Genomic DNA, 10,515 nt, shown 5'->3' with positions numbered 1-10,515 from the left:
TCTGGAACAAAAATAAATAACGGAAAACTTTGCATTAACATAAGATGGAGGAAGGGACCTTGGAAATAAAGGTGGTCCCACATCTAGATTACTTAACCTGCTACAGAATTCCCATACTCTATCCAGATATTTAGGAATTGTGGTTATGGATGCTGAATCCATCTATGTTGAAACATGCAAGAGATTCCATTTTGCCAGGAGAATATTCAAAGGAAATTCCATTCAGACATCCCAGTTATTCATCTCTTGGCTTTTCTTCTTGATTTACCATGGGGTGGGGGGCAGAAGGGTAGGATAGGTTTCCAGTTGAAGTGCCACAAAGCTTAAACTGGTTGTTTGGTAATCCCCTCCTGGAGGGCAATAGTGTGCCACTTCAGCTATATACCTACAATGGCTTGGGAGTTTCATCTGAAATATAACTGTGGGGTTTTTTTTCCATATGCTGTACCATCATATTAGAGATCCGTGGAAGTACTTAAGTGACATTCCTCACAATTTCGGAGGAAGACCCTATGAAAGACTTTCTTCATGGTTTACTGTAAACATTTGAACTTAACTTCCTTTGCTGATCTGCCACAATAACATTTGTTAACCTTGTATGCATGGCACAAAGCCCTAGTTTTCCCTTATTTGAAAGGTAGTGGGGAAAATAATTAAAAATAAATATTAAACATTATTTCTTAATTGAGTCACTATATTATTCATAATTTTTCATAGACAATACAAACAATTTTATTGATGCCAATGTATGTACTGTGCTACAGAGGATGCATGATTTAACTGTAATAATAAGATTTTTATTTGGGTTTTTACTCTGAAGACAGCTAAGAAAAATCTCAGAGCTTCCCAAAACCACTCTTTCCAAAGAAACCACAATGTTACAGAGCCCTTTCATCATCCAGAATATGGTACTGTAGAACACAAAAATATACACTGTACTACTTTAAATTAATTCATATTTGCAGGAGACACAGTCTGTGTGAGTATGTGCAATTATGAAATGTAACTTTTTTTTCCTCTTGACTTTTTTAGCTGCCTCACCCCTTTTATTTGAACACATACATATGGTGTGTGAGAGTGAGCAAGCTCTCTGTAAATGTTTGGAAGGAGCATCTGTCAGACAATAAAACTTACAAGAAAACATGCTTCTCATTTAAAGTGTATTCACTAGAACTATTTCAGTGCTGGAATCAGTTCATTTGTATAGCTTGGAGGCATTAATAAGAGCAGAGAACTGTAAAGGCACCAGAAAACTCAAACTGTTACTAAGAATTCAAGGTATTTTTTTAAAGCATTTCGTCTATTCGGCATCACAGTCTTCTGATAGGAACCTAAACCAGTTGACAGACAGGAAACCTCTGACAGTCCATCCAAAACGATTTCAAACAAGAAGATGGCATGCTTTTTGCAAACCTGGAAAGTCTAAAGATTACAATAATTGTTGGACCAAAGGGACCCTCTTCAGGCATAAATAGCAAGGCTCCTACTGTCTTCTCTTGCAGACCAACTCAGCTGCCAGCAAAAGCAGGTGCTCTCCCCCTACCAGTGCTCCAGAGGAAATATTTAGTGAGTATTCAAAGCTCTTTTTACAAATTAATATTATTAGAGTTTTAGTTATATTGTATAGTTTTCTCAAAGGACAAAAGCATTTAAAAATAAGATTTTAAGGCTGTTATTTTAAACAATTGCTGGAGTTCAACAGTCTGATGCAATTACCATATTAATTTAAAAACAAAATTTGCACAACCTACGACAGCAACTTTTAAAAAATACTGGTTTTTAACAACTGTGTAGCTTAAACAATCCAAAATAATTACAGTGTATTTTTAATGCACAAGTTATGACAGCTAAGTAATTTATATAAATACGAAATGTATTTGACTTTAAATGTTATGCCATAAAACAGCCTTTGTAGAACACAAATTTAAAATAAATCATTTCTTTTGGCAAAGTAACCTGCAATTTAATCTTTAGAAGAATAAATATACCACTAATGTTTTCCACAGAAACAGTTGCTACCCTAATTAATTCAAGATGTGACTCTAATAAGATTTCAAAAGAAAATCAGAAACAGATTTTTCTCAGAGGTAGTACTGTGGACAAGGTTAAGATATTTTTATTTTCATTAGAAACACTTGTCCCAGGTGGACTTACGGACTTGTAGTATATAGCATGGAAATATCAAATCTGAAAGCATTATAATAATGTTTTTAGAAGCATAACAATTTTTAGTGTTTCAGATGTATGCTTTCTTTTTAGTTGTAACTTACACTACATTACATCTTATTAGGTAACTTTTATTCAATTTTGAGTTTAGAGTGACTAATATAGCTAACATTTTTTTCTTTTTGTGTGGAAGGGATGGAAAACCTGATGTTTGTCTACCACTCCTGTAAAGTTATCTGGACGTTACTTGTAACAATATCAGGTTATGCCAGCAGCTTGCCTGTGGGTGACGATTCTATTTGCACAGCAGAGGAACTTGCAAAGTACAGCATAATCTTCACGGGGAAATGGAGTCAGACTGCTTTCCCTAAGCAGTATCCACTTTATAGGCCCCCAGCACAGTGGTCATCAATGCTAGGTAAGTAAAGTATGTACAGTTTCAAGAACAGATAAATCTCTTGACTGCTGTGATCTTTTTTTCCTCTTAATAGTAAATGTTAAGAGAACTAATGAAAAAGGAAAAACATAGGCAAAGTTATTCAGAATGAAATGCAGAACTTGAAGTATCCATGATGCTTTCAAAAATCTACAACTGTTTTCAATTGACTTCTGTTTTCAATTGGCTGCAACTGAAATAAACAGTGATAAGCCAAATGTTTTAGTGTTCACTCATTTTTATACGCGTTTTTTTTAACCTCAGGAATAAAACAGAGAAACTGAAGGAATAGGGACAATCTAAACCAGACTTTTATGTCATGCCATGTATTCACTCAAATAGGTGTTACTCATAGTTCTGACTACAGCATGTGGAAAAAAAATGAATATGCCAGCAATGGTGTACGTGATTTTGCTGAAAAGGGTGAAGCATGGGTATTAATGAAAGAAATAGAAGAAGCTGGAGAGAAAATTCAGAGTGTACATGGAATCTTCTCTGCTGCTGCCATTTCCAGTGGTACAGGACAAACCTCTACTGAATTAGAAGTGCATTCAAGACATCCCTTAGTAAGTAAATGAACATATTAATTATAAAAGTGTTTCTTTTTTCATTAGCAACCAAAATTAAATATTTGAGTTGTCACCTGTAAGAAAAATATAGCGTAAAAAGGGTTACTAAAAAGCATGTCACACAGCAGGGAGCACTGTACAAGTTCTGTAAAGCAGAAGAGCATAATGCCATTTCTTTCAAGAGTTTTAAGTTAAAATTTCTGTAAGCAGGACTAAAGCATTCCAAAATAAAGTAATGTAATCCTGACAGATCATTTTGTTTTATTAGGTTTCATTTGTTGTACGAATTGTTCCAAGCCCCGACTGGTTTGTGGGTATTGACAGCCTAAATCTCTGTGAAGGAGACCACTGGATGGAAGAAGTATCAGTAGATCTGTTTCCATATGATGCTGGAACTGACAGTGGTTTCACATTTTCCTCCCCAAACTTTGCCACTATTCCACAGGAAACAGTTACAGAGGTGGGTGTATATACACAGTTTAGTGCTTCATACTTATATATTTTGAGTTTTCCCTTTATGAGATAACTATCCTATGACTACAGAAAGACTCTTGTGAAACTGATTTTGGTGTTTGAGAGTGCTGATGCTCTCTGTGTATGGATTTATTACATACCTTATAACCCTACTGCTTTTGTTTACTTTCTGTGTCTTTCAAATTTACTAGGTAAATGCAGATGGTTCATGAAAATTTGGCTCTACATTTAAACTACTTTCTGTAAAACCTAATTCTTAAAACACCAGGAAAATAAAAATACTCACCAAAGTACTGGCATTATTAAATATGTCTAAAGAGGAAAATTCTTAGTAGTGAATACTGATGTGGGGAGGAGTTTTCAGTTAAAGGCACCGCTGAAACCTGAAACTGTTAGATTTAAGGGAAATGAGCTAAGGGAAGGCAGAGAATTTAATCACTACTGCGGTGACTCCACTTTCAGTCTCTTACTCACTTGATACTCTATATGCCTCATACTTTGCTTTTGAGGATGGTGGGGAACAGAGGATTTTGATTCAAATGTTTTGAATACTATAAGCATGCAGTTAATCCTTTCTTTAAGGTCATTTTTTCTAGAGCCAAATGCTGTGTTAATGAGTAATGAGAAAAAGAACAGGGAAGCTGGAAAACAATATATTTGGCCTTCTATACCCATATGACAGCTGCTACAGCATACCTAATATTATTATTTAATACTCTTGTATTCTTCCTTGTAATAACATCCACTTCTTTCCATCAAATCTTTCCATACATTATTGTGTTTTCAGTACCTCCCACCGCAGTCCTCTAGCCAAAGGTTGGCACAATTCATTGTGCCCAGACCCAAAGCATTATGCATAAAAATTATGGGATTACCAGCAGTAGTTATATGAACTGAGGTTCATAGAAACTGGTTATAAGCATTTTACTTGTCAAAAAGTATTAGCATGATGTGTAAACATGATTTTACAGCTATCTTCTTACTAATACGATGCAGTTTCTTTAAGGTTCCCCTTTGTATTTCACAGATCACTTGCTCCTCTCCAAGTCACCCAGCAAATTCATTTTATTATCCCAAACTCAAAATTTTGCCACCTATTGCTCAAGTAACAATGGTGAAATTAAAGAAGAACCAGTTGGGTCTTCCTGTACCTTATCTTAATCTTCCAGCTAAAAGCAATGAAGTAATAGACTCTGTCTCAGGTAAGTACTTTGATATGCTCAACTCTGCTATTTCCATTCACTCAAAGTGTGGGGAAATCCGGTAGGTAATGTGGATGAAATAGGTGATTAGGCAGAATATTCTCCTGTCTGCATAGGAATAGTATCCAGACTCACACATGGGAAATAAAACAAGCCAGTTGACATAAAAGAGAATCCCTGAAAGAGTAAGGAAGGGATTGCATTATGTGAGCTATAGTTCAAAGGTTTGTGTTATATCCACACTAAGGGCTACTTGAGCCTTAGTGTCAGCATACATCAGTGAATTTGATGAGAAATAAACACCACTTGATCAGAATCATAGTTTCCAAATTCTTCGCAACTTTGAAGTAAATATTCATCCTTGAGTTTTCACATGATGATGGAGCAAAAAACTTACTATTTTTGTCTCTTTCTGGGTCAGTGGCCTTGACAGCTATGTGCAGTAAGAATTTATATAATCCAATTGATTTGGACATATTTGTGATAGAAATATACATCCTGACAGCAAAAATAATGTTTTCTCTCCTTTTTTCTTTTCTTAAAAATATTAGCTAATAACCTTGTTTAGGTAGGAATATACGCAAACTACTGACTCAAGTCACTCTTAAGGGTAATTTTCAAAACTCCAAAGTAGCAAATACATAACTAACATAATATTTGATCTAAGGGAAAGAAGCAGTGGGACAGTGTCCACTGAGATTTTCTAGTGGATTTTTACAAAGTGTAGGAATTAGGGTTAGGAATAAGAAGACTGACATCCTAAATACTATTTGAGACAGCAATAGGCTAAATCCCCAGTGTATTCCTAGAAGAGCTGCCATGTTTCAAGAGCTTCTGCAGAATGTCTGAAGACTGCATGCCTCTAGCTCTGAAGTCATCTCACAATCACTACAATAAAGCTCATTCCCTACACAGCTCATAATACATGATTTATACTTTATAAACAGGTAGAAAAATATATTAGTGTTTTAATGTATTTCTTTTAGTAAACAAGACATATTCAAAGTGAGTGTTACATATCTCATTTTCAGTCATATGCCTTTCCCACAACATTTGAAAGGAACGTTTGGCCCTCTTTAGGATAAAAATTTAAATCAATGCATTTAAAATATGGTATTTCAAAAATATACCCCCACTTTATTTTACATTAACCAGTAAATCAGTCTATTAAAAAACATATTACAGAATCAGAAGGACAGATTTAATTACCAGAGATCAAACTGTGTGCTCATTCTCTCTAGAAACATGGAAATGAATGATCATGACAGAAGTGGTGAGTTCCACTGTAATACCAGACATTTATATCAGAGTTCACACATTTAATATGGCATTTACAGCTGGTTTTGTGCACACCTAGTTTACACAGAAATTCTGTATTATACAGTTTTGATGCAATTTTCTGTGACAAGCAATATTTTTATTTAATGTGCTAAGAAATAGACACCTATATTTTTATGAGAGATATTTTCAATAGAAGTATACATTACAAAAGTACTTTGGAATTTCTGACTTCTTTTCTGGCAGTAAATTAAAGCTATATTGAAAACCCTTTTAGTATTAAAATCTTCTAGTGATGGAATATCTTTATTGTCCAAGGGAACTGTCGTGTACATACTAAACAATAGCAAGATAATTTAATGATAAAAAAAATTGGACTTTTCATTATTTCTAAAGTAAATTGGAACAGAAGTTAAATGGAATTAGATGCAACCAACTATAGGAAGAATATCTATCTGCAAATAAATATAAATATACCTAAATAAACCAGAGAAAATTTTTAATCCTGGTGTTTTTAATTAGCCATGCAAAGGCAAATGAGTTATAAAGTTGACAGTAAATGCTTTTTAATGCAATCTTTTGAATACAATTATTTTAAGCATAGTTTTCTTTGATAGGAATTCTGTATTTTCAGTTCAATAGATAATATGCTGCACTAGTGATGCTATACCTTAGTCTCTACATTGCAATAATAATAATAGCACCAGTATTAATAAGCTTGGGATATGAAACCAGACATTTTTGTTTATGAGACAACATACGGATTTTATTTATTTCACATGTATTTTTTTATAAGAAAGGACACTATTTGATCATCATTCCTTAATGCTTTACCATCAACGTATTTGACTTAAGCAGAAATTTATGTAAAGTTACCTTTTTATTGTGTATATTGCAGAAACACCACTGGACTGTGAGGTTTCGCAATGGTCTTCCTGGGGTCTCTGCAGAGGTCTTTGCAGAGAAACAGGGACCAAGATCAGAACTCGTTTTGTACTTCTTCACCCTGCCAATAATGGAATGCCTTGTCCAAATCTGGATGAAGAAACAGGATGTGAACCAGAGAATTGTGTCTGAAATAAATAAAACATAATAATTTAGATAATTTAAAAGTATGATAAGTTTAACTAAATCTAAACTACTTGTCAGTCAATGTTCCTTATAATTTGAGTATGCTGCACTATTTTGCTGAAAAGTTAATTAGACTGGTTTTGAAAGGTGTTGTTCAATATCAAGATTTTGGGGGGTTAAATTCCTAAGAGTTAGTATGACAGCAGTACTTGATCACTTACAGACCAAAAAACCCCAAAGAAATCCTCACTATAAATATCCTGTAAGTTCTTGGAGTACCCTCTAGTGGCAGAAAGGAAGACATTTGTAAAGATTATACTTCACGTGTAAAAATCTTCCAATCACAAAATCTATTAATTTTCTTAAATACTGTAATTTGTTGATCTATATCTATTTATACCTAGAAATTAATTTTTCCCTAAATTATGTTTTTATAATTTATTGGCTTTTTTGTTGTCTTTCTAAACACGTTTAACATGCATTTCTTCAGAAATTACTTACATAAATCAGAGTGACCAGATGTTTGCAGTGTGGTAAAGATAATAGTATAACTGAGTAAACTTGTCTTGAGACTTATGAATACATGAAAATGTCTTTTTCTTTTTTTTTCTCTAAAATGAGAATAATATCTGTCATGAGGACACTTGGCCAACAAAAATACTAGAAAAAAATCAAAGTGTGGATACTAGTAGAAAACCTCTGAACTTAATTAAAAATGTTAGCTGAGATTTAACCAGCTGGTTGTTGGTGTGTGTTCCTCATGATTCAATTATCTCTAAGTTAACACTGTTGACTGTAACATAAATTATATCATTGTTTTTGTATTTGCAGTAAATATGTCCATGTTTCTTTAAGTGTTTTTGCTGCTATTTGTGTCATCCTAACTTCTTTACAGAGAAAACTTACCAATGTTTTAACATTATCTAAAACTGGGGCATACATCAATATAACAGAACATAATATATCAGAAACTTTCCTGACTGTAAGTTTTAATGCTTAAATAACCATTATAAAATGAATGTAACATATGGCTTATAAAGAGTTCTGGCTACCAACTAAGAATTTTGGAGTAACACTGTTCAAGAGATCATGTTTACAGCCAGCCTACAAAACTTTTACACACACTGCAATTTTACAAATATATAGCACATATATTGAACAGGAGAGCTGATTTGAGTAGGTTCTTTTTGGAATATGCAAAACATCAGAAGAATTATTATGTACTTAAAGGATCACACTGTATTCTCTGTAGGACTGAAACATTTAAGAGGTTTTCTATATTTTTTCCAGGTGATAAATCTTGCAAAGACCGAAAGAAATTTGAAACTTTATCAGACTAGAAAGTTGCTCCTGCAAATGCTGATAAACGCACACTTGTTAGAGCTAAGTATAGGAATTTCTACAGCTTGCATTTTTCAGATTCCCACTGTTGCCTGTTTTTCAAAATTGTTTCACTTACTCTTTTTATTATACCTATTTTTTTTCGTGTTCCCTTCTTTCCATTCTACAGTGAAAATAGTGTAATAACATGATCTTTTTCATATTTTGTGTTTAGTTGATTTCCCTTTCAGTTTTTTCTTTCTTCTTTTCATATAATTTTACTCATTCTAAGTTTTCTCTCAAACTTATTTACTATATAGTTACACCAGTTATCAACATCTCAGAAAACATAAGCATATATTGGAGTATATATGTAAATACTTTCTGAGAACAGGAACTAATTTCAAATTGATTGATCAACAAATGCTTAACTAAACTCAGTAAAGGACTTGGGCAGAAATCAGATGCAAGTCTAAATTATGACTCAAGGAAAACAAACCCACAAACCACAAGGTATCCTTGCAGTAACCTTCCTGGAAGTTCTTTAAAGACTAGAGTTTTGCTTCTTCACATGTCCAGAACAACTAAAGGGCTAGGCCCAGTAGAAGAGTATCTGTAATTGTATACATGACCCAAATCTAGGATTTCAGTCCTACAAGATATGATTTGATAGTGGAGCAGTCCTACTGTTTACTCAAACTCCTGAAGCTAAAAGTTTCCCAAGGACATTGAAGGACAAGAGACGAGAGCAGGAGGTAAAGTAAAAAGGGAAGAGAATACGTAAAAAACCAACACATTTCAGAGAACTCCAGTTAGTGGTAAATAACTTCTATATTTTAGAGCATTTACATCCATGAATATTTGCTGTGTGTTTCTTCAAGCAGAAGTTTTCTGTTCAGCCAGTTACCCACATATGGGCTTTTTGTAGGCAGTGACTTCAGGAGACCCTGGTAAATACGGCATTCTTTAAGGATGCCCTTGTGGCTGTAGAATGTTTGACCACAAATATTATTCCAGGTATTCACTTTGCAAACACCAGAGATGGAGACATTTCTTGGCAAGACTGTGGATACAGTGAGTTCTAGTGAAGCACATTGTAATGATGAAGGACATTTCTCATAACAGATCTTTAATAAAGATCTGTTAATAATAAACTGATTAGTAAGGTACACGATCCCTCTGTGGATATGGCTAGGCCTTTGTAGCTTTTACTTTCAGCACAGTCTTAGATTTGTTTTAAAAATTTTGGGACACTGAAGAAACAGAGAAGCTCTTCCTTCCTTTCCCCTTACATCCACTGTTACAGATGGCTGGCAGCCAAGATGCTGTGGTCCTAAATACCCAGGATTTAGGGAAGGAAATAGGTAAATTAATTCCTGGGTTAAACTAATCTCAGAAAACACTTTGGGAGGAAACCTGAAATGGATTTGCAAAGACAATTCTTTTTTAGCAAGAATGTTTTGTAGGAAGAATCAGCTTTGATGCCTTGGCAGATACTCTTGCAGAATAGAAGACATAGCTAAAGAGGTAAGTGTAGCAGCAAAAAAGCCTCCACAGACTTCAACTGTGCTCCTACAAAAATCACGGACACCCAATTCAAGTCCTATAGTGGAATAGGACACCTCATTACTGAGAACAACTTGTTCCATACCTTAATAAATTTAAGGACAGTTAGCTATAAACACATGAAAGCACTTCTTACCTATTATCTCCTGATAGGTAGGAATGCCAGCTAAAGCTGTGTGTATATTTGTGCTTTTCTATGGGCTGTGGCTTCTCTGCAGATATCCAGTACAGCACCTTAGTAGTTAATGGCCAGGAAAAAACAGGGTTCTTTTGTACATAAGTCAGGATATAGGAAGATCTGATCTATGAACTTGACTGAACTGAAAAGCTCTCCCTGCTACCAATAGCCTAAATGTTGACTGCGTGAGCCTTAGGTGGACTGAAGGAGAGGGCAGGCATTTTGTTCTACCATATGCTCCAAAATGACTGGGAT

General features: G+C 34.4%; 1 protein-coding gene across 2 annotated transcripts; it reads left to right on the top strand.

Annotated features, from left to right (window-relative positions):
• The first annotated feature begins 974 nt into the window (after nucleotides 1-974).
• Nucleotides 975-8,177, top strand: LOC101917317 (spondin-2). 2 transcript variants are annotated; one of them, XM_005229843.3, is made up of 6 exons: nucleotides 975-1,566; nucleotides 2,360-2,584; nucleotides 2,945-3,168; nucleotides 3,440-3,631; nucleotides 4,673-4,847; nucleotides 7,024-8,177. In XM_005229843.3, the coding sequence occupies exons 2-6, from the start codon at nucleotides 2,362-2,364 to the stop codon at nucleotides 7,200-7,202; spliced, it is 993 nt and encodes a 330-aa protein (XP_005229900.3). In that variant the 5' UTR covers nucleotides 975-1,566; nucleotides 2,360-2,361; the 3' UTR covers nucleotides 7,203-8,177. The 2 variants fall into 2 exon arrangements, with proteins under 2 accessions (XP_005229900.3, XP_013157110.1); XM_013301656.3 differs by having other exon boundaries at nucleotides 2,332-2,584.
• The last annotated feature ends 2,338 nt before the right edge of the window (nucleotides 8,178-10,515 follow it).

Source organism: Falco peregrinus, chromosome 2 (assembly GCF_023634155.1).
Source record: "Falco peregrinus isolate bFalPer1 chromosome 2, bFalPer1.pri, whole genome shotgun sequence".
NCBI classification, from domain to species: domain Eukaryota; kingdom Metazoa; phylum Chordata; class Aves; order Falconiformes; family Falconidae; genus Falco; species Falco peregrinus.
Note: the sequence above shows the minus strand (reverse complement) of the source record. Positions and strands in the feature narration are given on the sequence as shown.

Bases quoted from the DNA above. Each gene is read 5' to 3' on its own strand.
- LOC101917317 (XM_013301656.3), top strand. From the start codon at position 1,399: ATGCTTTTTGCAAACCTGGAAAGTCTAAAGATTACAATAATTGTTGGA. The intron at 1,567-2,331 runs GTGAGTATTCAA...TGACTAATATAG, and splicing joins TGCTCCAGAGGAAATATTTA to CTAACATTTTTTTCTTTTTG. The intron at 3,632-4,672 runs GTGGGTGTATAT...TGTATTTCACAG, and splicing joins CACAGGAAACAGTTACAGAG to ATCACTTGCTCCTCTCCAAG.